This window comes from Atractosteus spatula, chromosome 23 (genome assembly GCF_055471065.1).
Source record: "Atractosteus spatula isolate fAtrSpa1 chromosome 23, fAtrSpa1.hap1, whole genome shotgun sequence".
Classification (NCBI taxonomy): Eukaryota; Metazoa; Chordata; class Actinopteri; order Semionotiformes; family Lepisosteidae; genus Atractosteus; species Atractosteus spatula.
Genome location: NC_142728.1, coordinates 8,339,404 through 8,365,190, shown reverse-complemented (window position 1 = coordinate 8,365,190; position 25,787 = coordinate 8,339,404). Strand labels below are relative to the sequence as shown.

Below are 25,787 nucleotides of genomic sequence, written 5' to 3'. Positions count from 1 at the left end.
GAAACTCAGCTGAGAGGGTATTGGTATTTTACCATGTTTACCGAAAAAAAGAACATAACTAATGAAAGCCTTTCACAACACAAAGCCTTTCACAAATTATATAAAAATAGAAGTCCTGTACATCTCCAATACTAATATATGGCTTCTTTTAGACAAGAAAGCAACCGTGTTGCATTCAACATCAGCACTGTACAAAGTCTAGTTCAGATCAGTGCTCATGGGTTTTCAACAGACTTGTACTCAAAGACGCAGTCACAGATCCTGGGTCAGTAAGTGTGGTTTTCCTGGTAATTTGTCAGTCTGTTCGTGGGTCTGTGGCTGAAAAGCTGTAAGTTCAGTTTGCTGTGGGCACTTGGCTCTGGTGCAGACTGTACTCCTTGGCCTTTAATCGCAGGCTGGCAATACTGTTGGCCATGGTGACTCCCTGCCCTGCAGTGGGTGTGCTGGATGAACTATAGTTGGGCACTGCACTGCAAATCAAGCACAAGAGAATCGTCTGTAAATATGGGACCGGTTCTTGACTCTGTGCAATACCGCAGAATTTCTGTCAAACTGTTAGAATCTAACAAACTTGCTTGACGCTTTAATACTTGTAAGAAATTTGTGGCTGTTTTTGTAGTACGGGGATGCTAGTCAGTTTATTTTTTATTTTCAGAGTTGTGTTGACAGAAATAGATCATTATATTTTCATCACTTCATAATAACTTGTTCATTATTTGGTCTAAAGATTTACTGATTCAAAGCTCAAAAGCTAAGGATTGATTTTCTTCAAGGGGATAGCTATGGTTTCTCCCTGTTTCATTCTTGAGCAGGGCTTACTTAATGCCCATCCTTAAATGTCTTTATTGATTGCTACTCAATAAGGAGGTAACCAGAATAATATCTAGCAGTTGAAAAGCTGAGTGGGACACCCTGTTGAATGAGATTGGAAATTTAACTATACCTACTATACCATCTTTACATTTACATTCAGGAATGTTAAGGGATATGTGCTCCACACATTCACACAGTAGTTCACAGTAGGACAGTAGGGCAATAGTGTCCAGTGTCTCACCTATAGGGTGTGGCTGAGGACCAAGAGAGATACTCTGAGCTGAGGGGGGCTGGCCGAGGGGCGACGGGCTGTTCTATCACTACTTCTTGGTTGTAGGACTTTAGAAGATTGGCAGAGCGACTGGCAAGAACTGCCCTCTCATTCCGTCTGAACTTCGCCCGTCGGTTCTGGAACCAGACCTGGGAGAAGAAATGAGTGGGATTTAAGAGGATATGCTGATGGAGCCGAAAACACAATAGACATGCCTTTACACAAGTTATTATTAAAGCAAATTCCCTGGAATCCTTTAAAAAAATTGCTAAATAATATCGTTAGATTAATACGTTAGTCAGCAAGGTGAGATAAAAGGCTACCTTTCACTAGAAAATATTTTAAGTTCTTAAAATGGGATTACAGATACCAGTAACTCAGAGTTTTGAGATCATTTAATCTCAGCTGCTCCAAAAATGATCTGTGCTTGAGAAATATGGTGAATATATACACATATCAGGTAAGGTAAGTTTTGTAACATTCTCACAGTGCATATACTGTACTACAACCCAGAGAATCTGTCACAAAAAAACTAGTGACAAAGTATAGCATTCATGAATAGAAGACAGATTCCTTGATCATGTACTGTAATAAGTGTAGATGCATGAGGTACTGTAGCAACCGTATATTTAAGAAGACGTGCTGAGCCACCATAAATAAACCATGAAACAAAGTAGACAGTCTCTATCTCTCACACAGTGGTGTTAATCTAATGAAGAGTGTGATCAAGATGTGCTTCAAGCTGAAATATTCTAATTGCAGGAAACCATTTCAGGTGTCACAGAAACAGTATGAGTGAATTTCAATGACAATCATAATGTCTGTAATAGGGCCTACTGTATGTGGGTAACCACATGTAATGATGCTGGGAGAAGACAGATGGATCAGTGTCACGCACCTGCTTAATCAAGTTCAGACAGCAACTGCAACGGTCAGGACATTGTCCATCAACTGCAGAACCTATCCACGAACTGTCATCAACAGCTTTACGAGAAACATTTGCGTTTGTGACTAACTTTCTGACCTTCTTTTACATCATCCCCATGTTATGGGGACGGATTTATTCCGAGAAGATTTCGATCTTCAGCCTCGCTCAGCTCATCGGTGTCCTACAATCTATGAATCTATGTGACCATAACCCAGAATATAGCAGCATATTAGACTTAATGACTTGACAAACTGTTTTGAGTACTAACCACTGCCGGTGCAAAACAGCACAGCAACCAGATCTTCTTTTGCTGTTCTTCATCTGATATGCTTCCTACCAAGACTGGCTCTGTGGCTAAGGATCTGCGCCTGTGGCTCGAAGGTTGCTGGTTCAAATCCCGCGGCCAGCAGAGGAATCCTACTCCGTTGGGCCCCTGAGCAAGGCTCTTAACCCCAGCTGTTCCAGGGGCGCTGTATAAAATGGCTGACCCTGGGCTCTGACCCCAAGCTTCTCTCTCCCTGTCTGTGTGTCTCATGGGGAGCAAGCTGTGGTATGCAAAAAGACAAATTCCTAATGCAAGAAATTGTATATGGCCAATAAAGTGATCTTATCTTATAATGTGATCGAGATAAGTCACTCTTATGCACATGTCCTAGCATGTAGCATCCCGCAGTGAGCAGGTCTTGGTGGCTCAGCATCATGTGGGCTACCCCTGGCATGCACCAGTCTTACAGCATGTCCTGGGTCGTGGGACCTGCCATGGGCTCAGTGTCTTGCTCACCTGCACCCGGGCCTCGCTGAGGTTGACCCTGCGCGCCAGCTCCTCGCGGACGAAGGCGTCGGGGTAGTGAGTGCGCTCGAAGACCCGCTCCAGCGCCTGCAGCTGGCTGCTGTTGAACGTCGTCCGGCTCCGGCGCTGCTTCTTCTTCCGCTTCAACAGGCTCTGGCCGGGGCTCAGGCTGTCTGCTGGGGCGGGAGGCAGCAGGGGGCGTCAGAGAGCGGGGGTACGGTGTGACCCGAAATCAGGCTAAACATCATACGGCCTGCAGCCATATCACCCTGTAACCGACAACTGGCAGCCCACTGGAGCTCAGCAGGTGTGAGCCTGGTCAGTACCTGGATGGGTGACCTCCTGGGAAAAACTAAGGTTGCTGCTGGAAGAGGTGTTAGTGGGGCCAGCAGGGGGTGCTCACCCTGCGGTCCATGTGGGTCCTAATGCCCCAGTATAGTGACGGGGACACTATACTGTAAACAGGCGCCGTCCTTCAGATGAGACGTAAAACCGAGGTCCTGACTCTCTGTGGTCATTAAAAATTCCAGGGTGTTTCTTGAAAAGAGTAGGAGTGTAATCCTGGCATCTTGGCCAGATTTCTTATTGGCCCTTACCAATCATGGCCTCCTAATAATCCCCATCTATGAATTGGCTTCATCACTCTGCTCTCCTCCCCACTGATAGCTGGTGTGTGGTGAGCGTTCTGGTGCACTCTGGCTGCCATCGCATCATCCAGGTGGGGCTGCACATTGGTGGTGGTGGAGGGGAGTCCCCATTACCTATAAAGTGTTTTGAGTGGAGTGTCCAGAAAGTGTAAGGAATTATTACTAACTATTATAAACCCTGTCAGAAGCCCCATTTTCTAAATCTGCTTTTAAGTCTGGAAGTTGCTTTTATACTCTCATACATTTCAAAAGATAAACTGGTTTATGTAGGCAGCTGGAAAATTGGTTGCAGATGTTGTGGCTGCCCTTAGAGGACGGTCCACAGGAAGGGAGAAAAATTTCCACTATCATATTGGAATGCTGGAATTCAGGATTTCTTTGTTGTTTCAAAAGTTTTCTTAGGTTTATTTGGTGATTATCTATTGCTTTCCATGGTCTTATAATCAATGGCACAGGTACTGTGTGAGTCTGTGTTTATTTCCACACTTTGAGTTAGGACTATAGACCGTTCTGAAATACTTATACCTCAGTGCTAGAAGCAGGAATAAGAATGTGAGACCTTAAGCATGCTGCATTAACAGGTAACTTTGGCATTAGAGAAGCAGCTGAAACATAGCTGAGGCGGATGATAAATACCCATCTTAACTTGCAAATTAGAGAATTACCACAGGAGGATACAAAGAGATAAGAATCTAAACTGGCCAATATGAATTCTAATGGTTTAGCAATAGGTTTATGATACAGCCCACTTAGTGCAGACAAGGGCACACATACTTTACTGTTGAAAACATTCTACTACAGCAAAGTAACATTCTGTTTTTGGGTGATTTCAGTTTTTAATACATAAATCATGCGGAATACAGAAGCTGACATTGGTATGTTTTGAAGTAAAGATTGCTTTTTAACACATCTTCTTACTAAAATAGATGTTCTTACTAACCTGGTCTTTCCAATCAACCAGGATATAATACATATGACACAACCACTGTTATTTTGAGACCATTATATCATAACTGTTTATGTATCTTTCAACTTAATCTTTATTCCAATATAAGGGTTTATAGTCTTAGAAAAGCAGACTATGAAGGTTTGAGGCAGAGCTCACAATGAGCAGGTGGGTCCCTGTAAGTAAGTAGATGTAAGTAATGTAAGTAGATGAAAGAAGGGTATACTGTACTTAAAATCTTAAAGATTCCAAAAAATCATTTCTAAAACAATTAAATTCAAATCCTCAGAAACATAGCCCAAATTCTTAAATAGCAAAATTAAGATAAAAAGAGAAAGAAGAGAGTTCTCTACCAACTCTGAAAATAGGCCAACAAGTTTAAGCTAGAAAAAGAATATACTATAATAAAATACATCTGAATTGTCAAGAACACAGAAAACTCTATTGCAAAGGAGACAACAAATAATGCAAAGCATTTTGGCAGTACCACAACACTGAAAAACTGTAAACGTGGAAAAGATGACAAGATAATAGGGTATAACTAATGGACGATGTACAAGAAACAATAAACATATTAAATTAATATTTCTTGTAGGCTGAAATGAAGATAACAATAATGAGCCCTGTGTTATCAAAGGATCCTGCAGGTTTTATAGGCAGCTTTAAAAAGTCATTATCACAGATTTGAACAGTTTGTTAGTGCCTCCTAATTAAGCAACTGATTGATTCAGTAAAGTCAGATTAGCTGCCATTAAAGCAAGAAGCAAGTCGCTGCATCTCTCCAGGACTCCAGCTGCACAACCCACTTTGGGGGTGATTTAAAGGGACAGCCAAATTATTCTACAGTACTAGAATAATTTGAACAAGAATGATCGATAACACAGAAGTGCATATCTTTACATATTTAGAGGTCAAGAAACCTTTTGATAAGGCCCTTTGAGCAAGGATTAATCTAAAATTTAAAGTAATAGATATCTGAGGTAATGTACACACATGAATCAAAAACTGATTAATGACTAGGAAACAGTATGCCATCTTAAGGGGAACAATAAGGGCATATCATCATAAGGGATTCTAATTGGGTGGATGTGAGCAGTGCTCTATGTTATCAGCCTGTTGCACTTCCTGATCTATACCAATGATTTACTGTAGATTTGGGGACAGTTAGGAAACTGATAGAGTGGTCTACACAGGAAGTTGGATTTCCACTGTACAACATATCTTATTATTCTGAGCTGCAGAAAGGAGTACATGAGAGGGGTTTCAGTGGAAGATTCTTCTGCCCTCATCAAGACAATGTGGAGAAGCAAGTGAAAAGAGCAAGCAGAATGGTTGGGTGAGCAGCAAAAAGTGTGCAATTTACATCAAGAGACATTACGCCCAAGCTTTACAGTGCATTAGTAAGGAATCATTTTGAACTCTGGAACCGTGCTCCAGTTTGGTGACCGCACCACAAAAAGGATGTTATAGGCAGAAAAACCTCAAAGAAGAGTAACAAGAATGATTTCTTGTCTCTGGGGATTGTCATATGCTGACAGGATAGAGGAGATAAATCTCTTTCAGTCCAGAACAAAGGAGAATAAGAGGGACTATGATTGTAAGATTTAGAGTAAATAAAGTATATAAACCCAAAGTAGTCCAAACCAATCCAGAGGAATATTTCAGATTTAGTGGTGAATTAAGAACATGGAATCACAGCTATAAACTAAAAGAGGTTTAATTCAGACTGTAAATTAATTTTACAGTTTAACAGTTTATTTAGATAAATACTTGTGGGTATCTGGAACAGGCTTCTCAGATATATAATTGAAGCCCAAACTCTGGCCTCCTTCTAGAAACAACTGGCCAAATTTTAGTTTCACTAAAATGGGTCAAACAAGGCATGGGTCAAATGTTCTCTTCTCATTTACAACCTTTGTAGAAAACATCAAGTTGGGCTAACCTCCTGGGACACTGGACTTGCTAAGGCCTTTCTACATTAACTAACTGTGAACACTAGAGCAACCCCTTGTGAACTCGTACAAGATAATCTACCAGCAATGCCGAGTCGTCTTCTGTAATGAATTACTTCATTCCTCTGGCTCAGCTCCCAGACAAGTGAAGCACAGAGCCACATGCCTAATTGTATTTGGCATCTGTCTGAAAGCTTTATGATGTGTCAGTCTTGGATCCGCCTTTTCTGTTTAAAAACTGACCTGAACACCTGAAGACTTATTTAGGGGTTAGAAAAAGGCAGGAGGGCTAGACTGGGGCATCCTAGGCCAGATGACCATCACCTGCTGTCCGGAATTCCCTAGTAGGAAATTTCAACTTTGCATTCCTTTCTTTAAAAAGCCAGGTAGATAAAAGGCACTTACATCACCTAGTACACTTACAGATCCTCTACTCTTTTAAGAAATAAAAAAGGAAAACAAGAAACGAGTCAAAACTGTCAGCCCTTATAGAAATGTAATTATAACGAACATGTGTGTCAGGCTTCAAAGAGGTTTGTTTGCCAAGAATTAATCGATGACACGGTTGCCTTTGCTGTGTTGTCAGGAATAGGTGGCTATAAATCAGTCTGTGCCTGACATTTTTGATGAAAACAACCTTCGGCAGAGATCGCATTTTTGGAAACGAACGTCATGTCTGTGTTTTGGAGGGTTCTGGGGAGATCAACTCACTCGGATCATTTATATGTAGGTCAGAGTTTTGAAGCAAAGGGGAACATGTAACACATGTTAATAATTGTACGTTCATTATTTACTTTTGAAATAGTGGTATAAGCAGTAGCAGTAGTAGCATTTCACTTGCTTTACAGACATTAATAAAGAGCGCTGCTCACAGACTATCATTCTTGAATTTTACGTAAGAAGATAACAGTTTTACAATCCTAGCATCTTGGAGATAAAATTTGGACATTAGAGTTCACTGAATGATTCTGCCTATAGTTTGGAGAAGAGCTCTGCAAACCAGCTGTATTGTAATTGGAAGCCCTAGAATATTAATTTGTGCCTCTTCCCAGCCTAACCAATATAAATAAATTTTTACCCACAAGAGTAACAATGTATGCCACTAGGGAGAGCAGGGATCTGTATATGAGCTGCCTAGCTGGGTCAGTGGAAAGAAGGAACTAAATGGGAAAGAATTATGGGAATGACATTACAGATAAGCTTAATGCTCAAGAAAACTTCTCTCAAATTATCCCATAAGTACTAACTAAAAAACTAAAAGAACGCCACTTTTATTGATCCAAACATGTTTTTTTCCTACTAGTTAAAACTGGTAAATTCTTAATCCCTCCTTGTTAGTGCCATTGATATATAATTACTTAAATTATTTTATATCTAGTCATTTTGTGTCCTTATCAAGTGAAATGCTGCTCACTATGGTAGTTTAATTTTGAAGAGAAGCAGCCAGAACCAGACCTGGATCTCACTGCACAAAATAAGGTAAATACAAAAACCATGAGAATAAAACGTGGATTTGGATTCTCTGTAATCACATAATACGTTCAATGTGTTAAACCCAAGAAATGCTTAAGAGAAAAACAAAGGAGGTATTTACCCTAAAGTTTTTTACACAGCAGGCCCAGGGACTCCTGTTATAAAAGAATCCAAAATTAACCACGAGGATAGTTCCTGCCTCCCCTGAATTAAACTTGGGCCGTGTTTCTGAAATTTTGAGAATGACAAATTAGATGGGATTAAGCAAATACAACCTTGTAAACTGTTATGCCCCAGAAATTAATAAAGCCAGGTGGGGATAATGACATGACTTTTTAAAAGAACAACCGTAAAATAAATGGATAAAAATAGCCTGTTTGACTTGTTAGCGTTAAACATGGGTCTCTGTGAGCAATCTGTGTTATTTAGTAGGAAAATAAACAGCTGACTCCCCGTGCTGTCTTTTTAGGGTGAGAGGCACTGAAATTGTTTCTTTGAAAGACTTTTCTGCAGCCAGATTCCCCCCAGGCTATTGCAAACTTCCAATTAAACTGAAGAAAACACTCCAGGTTCACACTGCAAATGTCCCTTTTAACAATGTTGGCAAACAGACTACACAATAAATCCAGTCCAGGAACCAAACTCCAGCAGAGAAGGACTCGGCTAAGACATTTATTTTGCCACAGATGCATAGCTAAATAAAACATATTAAAATATTTTTTTTAATTATGCAATTTAAATTTATTGAAAGCCTTGCAGTTAAACAGAATCCCTGTGGGTGAACCACACAGTTCCAGCTCTACAGAGGACCACTTGGAGAACATGGTGAATTTCTCAATAGCACGTTGATGTTGATTGAGACCATTTGCACAAAGAGAGATCTCCATCTATCTTCCATGATTATCCCACAAATATGAGATTTTAATAAATGTTCATCTAGTTTACACAGTGTGGTAAAAGTTTCACACAGGAGTTTGGTGGATGTCATTTATTATTGGTAAGTGCTGTGATGTGATGAAACATACCCCCAAAAAATCCTTAGCAGAATGAATATCACTGAAAGTAATTTTTACCGTTCATGTTTACTAATATTAGAATTTGTCCAAAAGAATGTATGTTTAAATCTGAGAGGAGATCCTGCTTGTTTGGTTATTAGTGGTACTGATCAGAGCATATGAGGACGTCATCCAGTGGATCATACTATAGCCTTATGTCAAGGTAAAACTAATGTAATCTTGACTGATTTAATTTAATAATTGTAAGCTTTGCTGGAATAATAAGTAGACAGTTCTGTAGTTCTCCAGGACCAGAGTGGGAAACCCTGGGTTTGTCATCTGTTTAGTGTTGTATGATAATCAGTGTGATTACTGCAGCATGTGTATTGAAACCCAGTTGCTGACAATTACTGCTGATCGCAATAATGTCATGAGGCAGACAGGGCTGTTATTTTGACACTGATGCCGAAATGTTTTCTGAAATGTGTGAGAGGTGAAAAGTCTAAGTCTAGGACCACAGTGATGCACTGTTAATGACATGCTTTTCATCAACAATTGATGGATTCAAAAGGGTGTGTTTTTGTGAAAGTTTGTAACCATCAGAATGAATGCTTTAAGGCAATGAATAAAACACCTTTCATCCATTCCATCTTCTGGGTATCTACAGATAAACAGAACGCTTTTCCCAGTGTCGGCTGTTGTGGCTTCAAGAAGTACTGCATTGGAAGTTGCTGAATGAATTAATAAATCTAAACTATATAGAAACCAAGAAGTAAAATGAAATAACAAAAAACACTGAACACAAATTCTAAGCGCTTTGAGAAGCCACCTTTAAAGGCGCTATATAAAATAAAGTTTATTATTATATTACAAATGGGGGACGATTAGCACAACAAACGTAACAGATAAATATTTGATGAAGACATTTCATGCTTGCATTTCTACAAAACCCTCTTTATTTGAGTTTATACATGCCTCTAGGATAATCCATCCATTTATCCGTTTTCTAACCATTTATCCAATACAGGTTTGTGGGGGAACCGGCAAGCAACAAGCACAAGGCAGCATACACTCTGAACGGGATGCCAGTCCATCGCAGGGCACACACACAGACGCACACACTCACATCAGGGCCAGTTTTAGAAGCCAGTTAACCTACTAGTATGTGTTTGGAGTGTGGGAGGAAACTGGAACACTTGGAGGAAAACCTATGAGAACATGAGACCTCCACACAGATGGCACCCCAGTTTCGGGATTGAACCCCGAGTCTCAGCACTGCAAGGCAGCAATACTAACCACTGCGGCATCATGCCACCCTCGTCCACGCCAATATCTTGGTAAACGTCTGTGCCATAGAGAGGTAGGAACCCAAGAGAACTTCACAAACATTTACAACTGGTGAACGGATTTCACACAGCTTTTCAGCTTTCATTGACCTGACCAAGTCAGAGATGAAGTCAGGGAAGACCAAGAGTGCAGGTTTGATCCAGACTTTGGCACGGTATGATAAATATTTTCATTTTTCCTCTCTCTTTTCATTCTAGGTCCACTATAATGGACAGTGCACTGTTAATTCTTTCTGGAGTTCAAAAATAAATGGCTGTGAAACACGCTAGTATTGGCAGATACTACGCATGAGCAGATCAGGGCTGGAGCCCGTAGAAAGAACCATTAGAGTAAAGGCTCAGTGAACAGCTTTGTGACACATCAGGCATTATTTAAAAAAAATATTATTCAACAATTATGAAATATTTTCCTAGAAATCACACTTTTATAAATACAAAAGACTAAGTGAGAAGATATCTGACCGTACATTATAAAAGAATCGTCTGCACTCGGCAAGGATACAGGTCTTGCGATGCCTGCTGTTTGTCTCAAGCAGGCTTACAAAAACTTAAATGTTTTGAACCTGTGTTAAACAAACTGTTGTAAACCTTTACAAAGCAGGGTGGAAATATTGATTTAATTATTTTACATTGTTTACAAACAATATATGTGTTATTTCTTATTTACATAAAAAATGCAGCATAAATGATGAGCATTTCATTGCACTTGTGCATATGACAAATAAACCGAGCTGATTAGCAGGACTGGATACACCGAGTAACTGAATTAATAACAGTACTATGGGCATATTTTAGATTAAACTGCCATTTTAAGCACACGCGTTGGGAATGCTATGTTTCCTTTGGTGTATTCAGAGAATTTGTATGGTGAGGTTGATTCTGAGATGTAGACATTTAGAGTAACAGAATTAAATAGGTTCCTGTATGTGGCCCTGATCTATATACATCAATCTTACAGACAACAGAGTAAACGACTAATACAATCCACTGAATCCTTAAATGAGATGTTTGAGTAGAATACAGCTTAGGCTCTGAGTCTTCACAGATGTAAGAACTAAAATCAATGCATATGTAGATTGTGTGATTGTGTGAAGAAAGTTAGAGGCCTGAGTATTCAAAACACACTGTTTGGTTTGAATTTCACACTGTGACTAATAGAAGCCTGAAACAACTGACAGACAGACTAAACAGAGAATGATGTTGGCTGGGATGAGCTGTTAAAATTGCTAGCTAATTGTACATATTTAGCAGACACCTTTAGCACCACAAAGGAATTAGTGGTTGCATTGTGTAACTACAAAGCCTGCATCTGTAGAGTCATCTAGTCATCTGATGGACTGCAAACAGGAAGGATAAGAACCACGGTAGCAAATAATATGTCATTGTGATAGATCATGGTCTTGACGCAGGAACCTAAAAACAAACCGTTTTCCTGACTCACTGGACCATCAAGGCTAGTCAAAGCGGATATTTTAACCATAGCTACTGCCAAGACACTACTGAACTGGAAAACATATTGTCCTCTCTGCAGAGACATATTTGACCACTGGTTCTTTTAAGATACTCCAGATAATCAGAATCTTATGGCCAGTTCTTTTGGTCAGTGTGTAACAAAATCTGTTTTAATACTATTGCTATTTTAGATTAGCTCCCTGATGAATTAAAAAAACATTCCACACATCTGGGCTCTAGTATGCTTTGCAAACCCTTTGTATGTAAGATATGTTTTAATTTTCCTTTCATAAATGACAAAGTGTTATGAAGATGTCAGTAAAGTTATCTCTTATACTCAGAAAAGTACTGTTATGTACTGTAGTTACTGTCAAAAGTGTATAGTTCACTGCACTATAACATTATAGCTGTACTAAGTTGTGGTCGTTTAATTATTTAAGTGCTTATTAATAGAGTCTTTCTGTACTAATGTTTCCATTTTGAGCCACTTCTTCAAGGGTTTCATGGGAAGTGACATTTTAACCACCTCTTATTGGCTCATCTGGAACATTACTAACTGCAGTGCTTCAGGTACATCCTTCATTCAGGAATCCAGAGCTGTAACCACTGTTCTGCTTAAGCAAACATCATTTTAAGGAAATGAAATAACATCTAATAAATAAAATACAGAACTGAGCAGCTGTGACATAGATCAATAGTTCTCAACCTTTGCCCTGGGGGACTTCTGTGTTTTGTATTTTGTTTTGTCCCAGCTGAGCTCTGAATTACTGAGACTAATTGATTGCTCTAACTGAACTTCAAAAGATGTTTTAAACTCATTTCTGCCCTTGAAACATTAGCTTGGGGGTAATAATTAACATTAATTTAGAGCCAGGTTCAGGGTTTAACATTCAGGTGTCTTAAATTTAAGCAATTGGACGCAAGTAGAATGAAGGGCTTACTCTTTATATATGGTAGTGTTTGATACATTCCTGTGCCTGATCATTATAAATTAGCAACCTATTTAGGGCTGTTCAGACAGACATAAACGTACAACAACTTTGTAATGAAGTTGGAGAAAGATTGAACAGAGTTTTGTTTGTTGAGGATCTTCAAAACAAAATGCCTGCAGCAACACAACCATGAAACAATGACCGAGTGCAGAAACAGGTTAGAAAGGTGTATTTAAGCAAGCAGCGCTATTAAAGGGACCAATTAGCCTCTACACATAACATCCCAGCTGTAACAGAAACCAGAAGACACAGGAGCCCTCCAGGACCAGGGTAATAACCACTGTTGTATAACTAATGCAGGTTGGATGAAACATCAATCACAAAATGGGAAAGGTGTGATTACATCTTCCATAAGCTGGCGGTGTGGTCTTGTGGCTCATGCAGAGCCTGATTCAGATAGCTATGTTGAAGGCTAGTATTTTGTTGAAGTGGTGTGGGAATGCTGGGTGATTCCACTGTTTTTGAAGAGAGCCCGGATAGCTCACTTTTAATCTGAGGGTCCAGGGTTCAAGTCCCTGTTTGCGGGCAGAGTAGTGGCTCTGTGGCTAAGGATCCGTGCCTGTGGCTGGAAGGTTGCTGGTTCAAATCCTGCAGCCGGTAGAGGAGTCCTACTCCACTGGGGCCCTGAGCAAGGCCCTTAACCCCAACTGCTCCAGGGGTGCTATACAATGGCAGACCCTGTGGTCTGACCCCAGGCTCTCTCCCTGTCTGTGTGTCTCATGGAGAGCAAGCTGGGGTATGCAAAAAGATAATTCCTAATGCAAGAAATTGTAAAGGGTTAATAAAGTGATGTTATTATTATTATTTAAAAAAATGCAAAATTGTTAATCTCTCAAACCAAGATTAATCTCAGTTAAGACATCAGAGACATCAATTTCGTTTCTTTCATGCACTGTGAACCCTTGACTGAAAAAAAAGAGCAGATGAAAAAACAGAACCTGACATTAAAATTCACACTTCCGATTGTGCTTCCAAAAAAGAATGACAAGAGAAATCATATTATCACTGCAGGAGCAGCCAAACCAATTGGCATCTGTTTCCAGTGATACACACATCTGCACAAGCAGGTGTGATTTGTGTTAGTACAGTACTGCAGATGTAACCACAAATCTTTTCTTATTGAAGGTTCGTAATTTGATATCTACTGCACATCTTTGGGATTTTTGGTGAATTCAAGAGAGACATTTTTCATGTATTCCCCATGTGTTCCTTATTAGTCACTTGGAAAATTATCATTTATAATTCTAAAACATTATTTAAAATTGAAACTATCACTTTTCCTTTCATTCTCAATGCCCCGGCCCACTCTTAACAGCAGGATAGTCTGACATATTCTTTTGTCAAAGATACTTATCCTTAATAGTTGGATTATGTGTTCAATGGGGAATAGGTAGTTATGCAGTAAGTATTACTATGACCCATTTTCACACATGGAATGCAAATGGCCTTGTTGTTTTAAATGCAGAATTATGAAAAGCCAGATGTCTGTGGGTTTAATGTGCTGCTTCACCAAATTTATGATTATTACTTTGGACTAGATAGTTTGCTACATGCAGAATAGCACATAAAGATACAATAACGCCATTACATAAAGAGTGCCATTGACTGGTGTTTTTATGATGTATACATCCTTTTCATATACAGTATCTGTCAACAGGAAACAATGATACGAACAATTGACTCTTTCTGGTGTAGAATCTCTTTATGAGGCATGGGGGTTACAGACACAGTAAAAGACGCGCGATTTTTTAAATAGAAACATTTATGCTTATTACATGGTTTCAAAAGCCGTCAAAAGGATGTTACATTAAATTAATGTGATCAATTCAGTTAGCTGTCAGCTGAACTACCTTTCGTCTGTACTGTATGTCCTTATCCAAATAAACCTCGGTTTGTTACATGCGAGAATTTAATGTCACCTCCTGCTCCAGTCAGTTGCATTAAAAGCCTGCAGACGTTCCGGCTATAGAAAATATAGAAAACGTCCTATAAAACTATAAGTCTGTATTTAAAAGACTGGAAACCGTACAGGGTTCTGGGCCAATTAGACTTTTGTGGGGGCTTTTCTGTGAAACACAAGCGCAAAAGTGCGTGCTGGAGAGGCTGTTTAGAAGAAAAAAACATGTTTCTCATTTAGAGTATACCTAAGTATATACTAATAACAGGCCAATTTGTTCGTCCTCTACCTGTAATTACGGGTTGCCCTAAACCGAATGGTGTATCTGCCTGTGAAGGATTGTCGCAGCTCAGACGGGAGTTTCCTCGCGTGTGAGCGCTGCAGGCCCGCTGACTGAAACGCTGACTAGATGGCGCCTCCACACATCTGGTTCAGTGTCAGATCCTGGCGCCTGGCTTCGCCGCAGCATTCTCTGCGTGAACCCCCATGCGCGCAGCTTTGTCTTCTGACCCAGAGTATGCGCTGTGCATGTATCAGGGCACAGCCGCTGGCGTCATGTTGTGCGAAACATAAATACGATTACATTTCAGTGCATTGTGTGTGCGTCTTTTATTGGTGTACAGAGACAGGAGAAAGATCATTTTCAAAGTTTCGAATCTTTTCTTTGTGAGGGCGCTACAATGACGTTCCCCGTTCCAAACCCCAGCGTTGGCTACAATTATTGGTCCGTTCCTGTCTTCCTTCATTTTCCATTTTTATCCTCTGACAGACAGACCCAACACGCGCCTGGTTATTGCAAGTCGTAAACATCCTGACTATACACAGATCCACAGAAGTACATATATACACTAAGTACACTATACTATAAAATTAGACGCATTCCAATCGTTATACCGGTGCAAACGCTGAAATAAAAGTTGAAGTAGTCGCCCTAGAGTAAAAAGTGCTTCGTGTGTTGCTTTATGCCACAGGGGCAGCAAATACGTGTCTTTTAGCCCCCCTGTCTTTTAGCCCATATCACCAAGAAAACACCGCGCCGAGACCTCAGGTATGACAGCTATCGACAAGTCATTGGGTTGTTCGACCATTTCTGTGATTAAATTGCCCGAAATCATCACCACGAACAACTACGTTAATTCAGAGGTAAGGTGCAGACCTGTCCAGGAGCAGATGGGTGTAGCATGATTCCATGGAAAAGAAGGTATCGACTGACATCGCAAAGCCTTTCTCCAAAAGCGGGGGTTTAATATGTAGGTTCAGCGCCCATATTGAAAAATAACACAAATCGCTTGGAATCTGAAGACAGTAATTATAATAATAGTTCCCATCCTTGAGTCGATAAACAAACCATTTATTCAAGAGCACAGCTTGGATCATCTACAAAATGAAATGAATCTCCTTAAGATCGGAGGACTGATTTGTTTGTAATTTGAACAATAATGCAGCCTTTCGAAACGTTGTGTGTCTTTTGCTTTTCTCACAGTTGCTGTGGGGAAAACGGGATGAAAAGTGTGTAAACAAGTCTTTTAAGCAAAATAGAAAGCCTGAAATAATGCAGAAAGCTTCCAGTAATGAAATACACATTAGAAATAACTAAAAATTCATATACTAATGATATTCATGAAAGATAAATAAATAGTAGGCATCTGATTACGGCGAAATCACCTTGAGGATAGTTGCCACACTTAATATTCAGTAAGTATGGTACGTGCAGCACGTAAAACACTTTTCAGGTTGACGTTATATAATTCCTCTGGCGATACATTTTCAGTGTCCAGTCTCCCTCTTATTGTAAAATTTTGGAAAAGGGGCTTAGAACCACAGATAGGAAAGATAAAAATATCAAAGACATGCACAGTTTCTAAATAGCAATTCAGAAGTGGTAAAATATTAAAAGTCGACGGGGAATAGTGTTTTACGTAGCCCTTTTCGGAGGAAATCATTCGACCAGACACTGAAAAGGTCTATTACAAAATCAACATAAGGCAAGCGTAAAATGTAAATTATAGGTGCGAAGAAGAGCAAGGACAGATTTATTTTCATTTTGCCAAATAAAACATATTAAGTTGACGCTTTGATGTATAGCAACTCTTCTCACACTCTTGTTTTTTTATGTAGTCTTTTCCCAGGTTGTGAAACTGTTGTTGCATTCTAATCTCAGCTAATACGCAAAGGCTAGAGGACGATATTATTATAAAACAAGAGTTATAAAAACATGCTTAGAGGAGGCAAGAGAGTCTTTAATGACCGCAGTATGTTATAAAGCTGGATGTGTTTTTTTTTAGAGGAACCCCAACGAAAAGCCGGTGTCTGTTTTCAATTGGCACTGCTTGGTGGCGATCGGTCTGTCATAAACTCATAATTCACCCCCTTTGGTTTCAACAGCAGTACAGCTATTTATTGCAGAACCAAAAGCGGAAAAAAATTACCTACCCCGGTTAGAGGTAAGTAAATGTATGCACCATCTCAAAGGTAAAACCGTCATGCTCTGAAAAAGTCGGTGCATTAGTTTATACACTATTATTGACCTTATAACAAATTATCCTATTATTATTATTATTGCTACCTACTTTTCACTTTTATCTGTTTATTGAAAACATCGGCTTGTTTTTTTCTTTGAAAAAAGAGCAGTGGCCGACAGTGGAAATCAATGTCGTATATTTCTATAGTAACCGCTTAAACTTTAGTGTCAGTTTTGATAAACTTCCGTCCCACTTCTTCGGGGATCAAATCTTAAACAGTAGCAATATGATAATCATACTGTCTTTATATTTCACTTATTTGTAATCTGACACCATCACTACTGATCTTTACTTTCACAAACAGGTTTGGAATTATTGTTATTGTTATTTTTTAGATGTTTGACAGCTGCTTAGCGTTTGGAATTGTGAAAGTTTTGGTTTATTAAAACACGCAAGTTTTTGGTTTTACAGCCTTTTGTTTATCGGAAACCCAACTGTAGAAGGAACAATCCTTATGCTAAAACAAGAATTCCCATCCTGTCCTACTGTAAACCAGGAATTCAAACTTTCAAACTTTGGTTCACTGATTTCTGATAACAAATTCAACGACTTTGTACGACTCAGGCCTTCACTCTTGGCGATGTAAATTAGAAAACTCTGAGGGGCGATATCTGAAAGATCTTGAAGTCCTTAGCAAAACAACGACTTTCCAGAAAGTTTTGTTCTTATTTCAAGTTCCATACTGTAGTATTCGATTTAAACTAAGCGTATCATTTTTAATATTTCAATATGAGGTCCATTGTAGCCAGATTAATGATTTATATAAATAAAATGTAGTATCGATTACTGTGTGATCATGTAAATACGGTTTTCATTTTTTTTAAAGAAATGAAGGCCGTTACTTTTAGACCGAACAGAATTGTACATAAATGCTCTTTAATTCTGTACAAATGTTGTATTACCTACCTTTGCATTACTCTTAGAAGAACCTTCTATTTATCCATCGATTTTTAAAAGATGATTTATGTTGAAAATAACGCAATTACAACTGGACAGCCAAGATCACATCTCGAAAAAAATGTTTAGTGATCGAAATTTTATGAAAAGGTTTTTTTAACTGCTTAACAGTTTAAAAACAACGATTTTGTTGATAATATTGTCATCCGATTTTTTTTTAATGAGTGGGTTTCTGAAGAATGTCGAAGTCAGTATTGGAATGAATCTGTGCTTTTTTTTCCATTAAATGACGCATTGTGAAGAAGCACAATTCTTTTAATGAACTGTATTATTTTGATCTTGAACTTTTCTATTTTGGCTTCGAGATCGGCAAACGATTCTCATTTGACATGTGGAGAGAATTTTAAAGGTCTCCACCTTCTTACTTTAAGTTTATACCTACAATCACCCCTGCCCCCCCCAAAAAAAATCACCCACATCATTACTAATTGTCATAGCTCATAATAAAATGCAGAGGCTCTGAAACCGATATCATACTAAAACCTAATATGTTTGGTTACAGTTACACAATGTACCCCCATGCATCCTTAAGAACGTAGTACAGTATGTAAAAGGGGGAATAGAGGTTAATTCTGTTTGTTCCTCTGTATTGCGTTAGTTTGCTGAAAGAGAAAACGCTGTTTCGGGTTTCAGTTTTCATCAGGTGTCTCTGCATTTGTTCCTTTGCACAACTCCGTGTGCGAGTATTAGACGCATGTAGATAACAGCTGTAGTACTATATGTCAGAATCAAGTAAACACCGTGTTGACATGTACGAGCAAAAAGTGGAAAAACGTCCGATAAACAACGGTAGGATTAGTATTTTTTATTTTTAATTTACGGTAGAATGATAATTGCCGCAGATAATAGGAGTCTATAAAGACTCCTTTCGTATGTTAAATATTTTGTGAAGCTCCTCAGACTGGTCACTATGTTAATGTGCTACCCAACAACACATTTTTTTCATTATTTGGTCACATCAAAACAATTAGACATAATATCGGTTTACAACTGAGTACGGTTTTGAACGATCAAAAGTACAACACCTAGTAATTACATACTCCACTTTTTAACCATGGATTAGCCATGAACTCCCACTTACTGTGAACTGGGAGCAGCTGCATCGTTTTCCATTAACTGGTAATGCCTCTTCAATTCATTATTATATACAGATTATATGATCTCAATTAACATATCAATCAACCAACTTTATCCCTGCAGTGAAATATTGTTTAACGAGAATGAAATTGAACTCCCATTTCTTTCTCTAAAAAAAAAAACTGCAGTAAAGATTTAGTTCATCAAAGTCCAGGTTACTATGAAAACGACCAACAATGTATAACAATCCAGGAAGGAGCCATCTGTTAGGAGTTTTTGGAATTTAATTTTGAGATAACACTCCATACAGTACGTATCACGGAAATGTTACCAAAGGGATGGTGGATTTCTTCTGCTCCAGAAGGCGAATCCATTTATCATTAGATGCTCGTGGCGGGATAACCAATCATTAGAAAACGGGATTTGATCAGTATCCACAATATGTGGGCTGTTAATATAAACAGTAATTGTGTCTACTCCACCTAGAACTTTACCCTACCACTCTTCATCCTTTATTGTTCATTATTACCAAGACCATAGCCTAGACTGGGGGTATTGCTAACCCTTCACCTTTCACTAACACTACTTTCATCACTCCGACTGAATTACCTTGAGGTCAAAGGAGGTTAGGAAGTGGTAGTTTTTGTCCTCACTGGGAATAATCAAGTATATTCCACGGGCTTAACTGTTTATTATTGGCATTTAAAGTCAAGCAGACAGAGAACAAAAGTTGTTAAATCCACGTCGCTGGAAATTCACCTGTGATTCTATCTCTAAGACTTCAGGAGGGTTCCGATTTAAATTGCCCAGTTTTGACAAACCAAAGCTGTGTTTGATTGTTGAGATCAATTGTTCTTTTAAAAAAGTCCGTCAAAGCATTAAGACCTTATTTACTTGCTCAGATTTAAGCAGGGGACTAGAAAAAAAAAAAGATTGGGATGAATTGTAAGAGTAAACTGAAGGGAAGAGAGTTAAATCAGGTGGTGACTCAATCTGGGCTTTCTGAATCCAACCAAAGCAATTATTTTAAAAGAACTAATTTAAAAATCGTTAAGTGGTAACTAGTTTGTGTAGTCCAGATTGTGTAGAATCTGTTACAGGAGGTGTGCAAGGAAAGACTGTTTTTTTGTATTGAAACGGGTGGAGTGGACCAATTCGGTGAGTTTCAGTGTGAGTAAATTACAAGGATAGATCAGGACTCCCGGTTTCCAGCGTCTCCCGCATTGTGTTGAATAAATAAACGCCTTCATTCTTCAACTCGTGGAAGCTCTCAGAGAGGGTGCAATCCGCGGCAGTATGTTTATTGCTTCTGTGATGAGACCCTTGTGCACTGTAGTGTCTTTCAGTAGTACATGCAAACCATGTGGGACCCAGCTTAGAGAGCACGGTTGCGTTTCCCTCTCATGAGTTAAAATGCAATTCAGTTCAATTCGATTTATTTTTATATAGCGCCTTTCACAACAAGGGAGCAAGTGAAGTGTTCTCTTCATTTGTTTTGCATGGATTGTCTTAGGCGCTCAATGCAACAAACGGAATCCCAAAGCTAATTTATGTGAAGAAATGTTACACGTATTCAATGGCAACGATTAACAGAACTTATTTTAAAGCCATACCCAGTGCAAAAATTACATTATAATCAAAACTAAAAATGTTTTAGTTATTACAGGTAACGGAGGGCTATTCTTTTCCCGTATTTTCTTTTTTTTTTAAATAAGAAGTATCTTAGAAACACTTTTAATCTAATATTTTTGAAGGGAAACTACTGTAACACATGTACACCAGGTTAGTAAAATAAAATTGTATGCTTTGTTATGAGAAAATCTTCTGGGAAGAGTTTAATTTTTTTTTAAATGCTGAAAACTTTTACTACACATTTCAGGTATACTGCGCCTGTGGCTTGTAAAACAAGCACTAGTTATTTAACATCTGTGTCAATATTTTCACTCTAAAAAAGTAGTGGAATGATATAGGTAAAAATAAGAAACTATCGCGTGCTTCACTGCTTTCTTTATCGTACAATTTCTGGGATTCCACGATTTCTGGTGACAGTGGAATAATTTAAAATAAATCGTGATGTTTGACGAGTACTGTTAATGAAGTAATAAAAGCTGTTTGAACTAAAGTTCATACCGTTCTGCATAACAATACAAGAGCCAAAGTCATGGATTGTAGTGACTAGCTCACTACTGTTGTTGCAGTGTCAGATGAGTTGTGTGATGTCAGTGCCAGGGATGTACATCTAAACCATATTGTAGTTAATTTCCACAAACTTTGGGTACCCATTTCCTGTGCTTACCGCCTATACCCAGTAAAGCTTTAGCAATAATAAATATCGACCTTGACTAAATAAATCAACCGTCCACTGGAGAGCAGATACAGGGATGGATAAACGCCATCAAGTGAAGTCCTCGGTCTGCGTGTTTGCAGAAGGAGAAAGCACTTCTGTTTCGTTTAGCCGTGTCTCCGAGCGGTGGATGTTTAAATTTATATTTCCCAGACGGACTACATAAACCTAATAGGCGAAGCGTTTCGTTCATTCTCCTTCAGCTACTGAGGCTCGCACGGGAGTTTTTTCACATTGTGCTCTAAAGGTTGTTTATTATTGGGAGTAATAAACATTATTGGGAGTGTATTATTGGGAGTATAGTATAAGAGTAGTGCTTCAGCATTAGCTACAACACTATCGTAGGTATTGTTCAATTCAGGTCTAACACTTAATTTACCCTTTAAGATAAACGTGTCAGCATCAATGATAATTTGATCTATTGCAATGGGTAGTGTCTTAATAAAAATAATTTGTGGCAATTCAAAATGTTCGTCAAGGTAGTTAAATTATGACGGAATTCAACAAAAATGGCAATAATTATTCTCTGTTAAATACAATCAATTTGTGATTATAGCAGTATACAGTACGTGGAGAGAATGATCATATATATTTTAAAATATGTTAAAGATTAAGGCAAGAATGTCCTCCAAATACAATTTTGTTTCAACGCATAGTATCACGACGTCTTGATCCGAAAAATGAGCGTACGTTAGAAATTGAGACCTATATTGTTATTAATGGGACCTAGTGCCCATAAGGTGCTATCAAGGGGAAAATATTTTCTTCAGTATTGAGACTGTTTGTATTCGGTATCAGAAGTGTGAAACATTCCTATTCTCAAATACATTGAGCTTATATTTATAGCAACCTAAACCATAAAATTGTTTGCATTTTAAAATATTTGTGACGCTTTAGAAGAAAATGGGCAGATATCGCATAATTATCTATATTTATAAAATGCAAATTTCATCAACAGTATTTGATGGTGATTTTAGATCCGCGGGCAACTGCTGCATCACGCCACAGTTAGTAGCGAAGTGTCATTCGTGAAAGTCACTGCCTTATAGAATTCCACTTTAAAAAATGTTTCAGTCACATAGAATTGCTAAATAAAATAATCGTACATACAGCTTTAAGTGACATAAACAAAAGTAACATAGGTGAAATAATTTTAACTTCAAATTCATTTAGTTTAAGCAATCATAAGAATAGCCAGACAATCTTAACGTGCCCTAGACTTGCATGAAAGTTGCGGTTGTGGAATGATTTAAAAGGGATCGCTAAATTGCTTAAAGTCAATTTGACACAGATTCTTACAAACGTAAGATTGAATACACAAAGAAGAAAAGGTTACGGTTACTTTGGTCTGCAACATTTTTGGGCATGTTCAATCTGCGTCATTATCAGAGGAAGCTTTAAGTGCTACGGTATTTCTATGTAATCTACGAATAAACCTAAAGCGTGAAAAAAATGTTTTAATAACATATGTTTAATATGTTATGGATAGCAGAAATATTGTATAGAAAGTAAAGGTAACGGTTACTTTGCTCTTAAATAAAATGTTTTGGGCGTGTTGAATTTGTATCATCATCCGAGTAATCACTAAGTGCTGCAGTATTTCTGTGTAATGTACGAATAAACCTGAAGCGTGAAAAGTGTTTTAATAACAGAAGTTTAATATGTTTTGCCTAGCATTATCAAAACAACCGAATAAGAATACATATTTACAAGAACCCACATTTTTGTTTGTTATTGTAAATGTCCTCTTCAGATTTCGCCATTAAAGTAGTTATCTACTGTATTTAGAAGCCCTGGAGTAGGCGTGTGCACAGTAGGCAAGCATAACGCATTTCCCCAAGTGACTGCAATCATGGACATGCTTCAACAACGCGAATGTTAACAATACATTATTGTGATTGATTCCAATAATTAATGTAATTGAATAGCTATTGTATTTATGTGAACTGTATAGTTCAGTGGTCACTTCTTATAGGCTGTGCGCTTTCGTATCCACCCAAGTCTTTACGAGATGACACTCCTACAGGCTTTTAATCATTAATCCAACGACATCAACACAGAGCATATGAACAAGAAGGGATGTCTGCTATCTTATCAGTGTAAAATGAAGATACCTGAAAGCTCAGAAAGCATAGCTGGATAGCGTAATCTTCTTCTTTTCAAGGAATAGAACACAGTGTACTTTGTTGTCCGAAAGCGTTTTATGATGATATATCTGTACTTTTATCGTGCTTTATGAATGTTGACTAACTTTCGAAGGCTTCCTTCCACAAAATAAGGTATAGCTTGCTGTTCTGAGCTAGAAGGTGTCAAGTAACCGGCTTGTGCTATCAAACCTATACATCAATCTACCCGGTCATTTGTAGAAAGATGCTTGTTCCTTTTAAAGGCTGCGGTAACCCGGAGCCTAATTGCAGCAAATGAACTGTCGGAGGTAAATTGCTACCCTTTTAATATTACAGTATTGTGATTGAATATACCCACGAACAAACCCTTTAGGACACAGACAAACAAAAACAAACAGTAATGACATTTTAATGAGCTGCTGAAAAATGTTACGATCCTGCAGCCGACTGAAATTCATCGGTTGAATTAGGCCTCTGGAATGAGATGTCCGGTGACTAGATTTGGTTACAGAAATATTCTAACTTTCAAGTGTTTTCTGGATAGCTCGTAAACATTTTTCGAGTGTGGATTATTTTGTCTCGGCAGACTTACCTCGGCTTTTCATCATGAGCATTTTAGCGGAGTGGGAATGCACAGTTACTACCTTAAAAGACATTTCCCCCTAACAACACAGAATCATTTATTTCTGAAGGCAACAGCGATGGTCCCGCCTGGTTTATATCGTGGTTTTGCAGAATAATTAAACTGGTGTATCTTTACTCTTTGATACTTGGAGCGAAGTGCGTTCAGATTTTGCTAAGAGGTGCCCAACATTTAAGTGTCACCTACAGTATACCCCTCGCATTTCTGCATTAATACTGCAAAGATACCAGCCTTAATGGTTTTAGTGAAAGCTCTAATGTGGATATAAATCACTTTTTATTACCCGAAACAGAAGGCATAAATCTTGATGCGCATTACACACTGCATTTTTTAAACGGTGGTTATGTTCACAAACCTAACCAGAGACATGATCCACACATAATTACGATTTCTTCAACGTTACTAAAAAAAACACTTACTGTCCTGCAATGCTGCCTCACTTCCACTGCTTACTCCGGACTGCTCCTGAAGCCCTTTTCCGGCTTCTCTGATCGATCTGCCGGGCTCTTTCACGCCGTTCATTCCGGACACCTCTTCCAGGTCCAGGAGGTGGCTGACGGTAAAATTCTTCCTGTTTTGACTGCCATCTAAGGAGTCCATCCTGCTTAGAGAAGTAGGAGCAAATTGTTTTTCTACCAAATACCCTGTGTCCATCCCTCCTATCCAAATGAAATGTTAAAAAAAACGTTGTCTCTCCTTTTTTCCTTGCTCTCTGCGACTTGCTCAGCAGATAGTCTACAGATGTCAGGACCACTTAAAGAAAGTAAATAGAATTTTCCCCCCTTCAATTTTTTCCGCCTTTCCGCCTGACGTCTTGTTAAAAAAGTATAACAATTTCCACACCCCCACAAGTTTTTTTAAGTTATACAATTTTCCCCTCCCCTCCTCGATGCCAGAAGAGTTAAACTTGTTCTTTTTTTAAGTTTGTTTCTCTAGAGCCTCTATCAACAAATGAAAATTAGTAAATCCTTTGGAGGCAGTTGTTGTGTGACTCAGTCATCTTTCCTCGACTAAGTTTTTGCAATTTTGTTTGAAAGAGTTTGACCCGCACTGACACTCGGACCTCATATCCGTATTGAGGTTAAAAAAGTTTCTCCCCGAAAATACTCCAAGGAGTTAAAAGTTCCCCACCATTAAATCAGCACCATATCCCTGGAGACCCTCGGAGCTGGCTCTAATGAGATAATTATGTCCTCATCCAAATGTTCAAATCTTCATTCAACCCCCTAGGATTAACAAGAACGAGTCTATTTAATTAGAACCAGTGGCTCCAAGTTAAAATTATGTTTCCTTTTCAACAGGATGAAATAGAGGACGGCACGTTTCAATGCGGAATTCAACATTAGATAAATACATGTATTTATGTACTATCTTTTAAAAAAAGTATATGAAAAGCACCATTCAGCAATGGCAAATTGTGACAGGTCACTAAGAATGCACTAGATTTTGAATAGCCTAGAGTTAAGGAAAATTAATATTGATCGTTTTTTGTGTGAACGAAAAATAAGACTTTTATTGTTAAAATACATACTGTATATGAGAATAAAAAAATCTCACCCAATCTTTACTTTTGTATTCATAAGGGCAGAATACCCTGGGGGTATAAACCTAATTTA

At 38.5% G+C, this 25,787-nt stretch overlaps 1 protein-coding gene across 1 annotated transcript; it reads right to left on the bottom strand.

The window, feature by feature from the left end:
• Positions 1-316: 316 nt before the first annotated feature.
• Positions 317-24,825, bottom strand: LOC148816104 (paired mesoderm homeobox protein 2-like). The gene is made up of 4 exons (XM_088940391.1): positions 24,591-24,825; positions 2,794-2,978; positions 1,055-1,233; positions 317-470 (listed from the first exon to the last, which is right to left on the bottom strand). The coding sequence occupies exons 1-4, from the start codon at positions 24,823-24,825 to the stop codon at positions 335-337; spliced, it is 735 nt and encodes a 244-aa protein (XP_088796517.1). The 3' UTR covers positions 317-334.
• Positions 24,826-25,787: the final 962 nt, after the last annotated feature.

Coding starts and splice junctions, on each gene's coding strand:
- LOC148816104 (XM_088940391.1), bottom strand. CDS start 24,825: ATGGACACAGGGTATTTGGTAGAAAAACAATTTGCTCCTACTTCTCTA. Junction 2,979..24,590: donor TGAGGCAGCATTGCAGGACA/GTAAGTGTTTTT, acceptor CTCCCGCCCCAG/CAGACAGCCTGAGCCCCGGC. Junction 1,234..2,793: donor TCAGCGAGGCCCGGGTGCAG/GTGAGCAAGACA, acceptor TTCTTCTCCCAG/GTCTGGTTCCAGAACCGACG.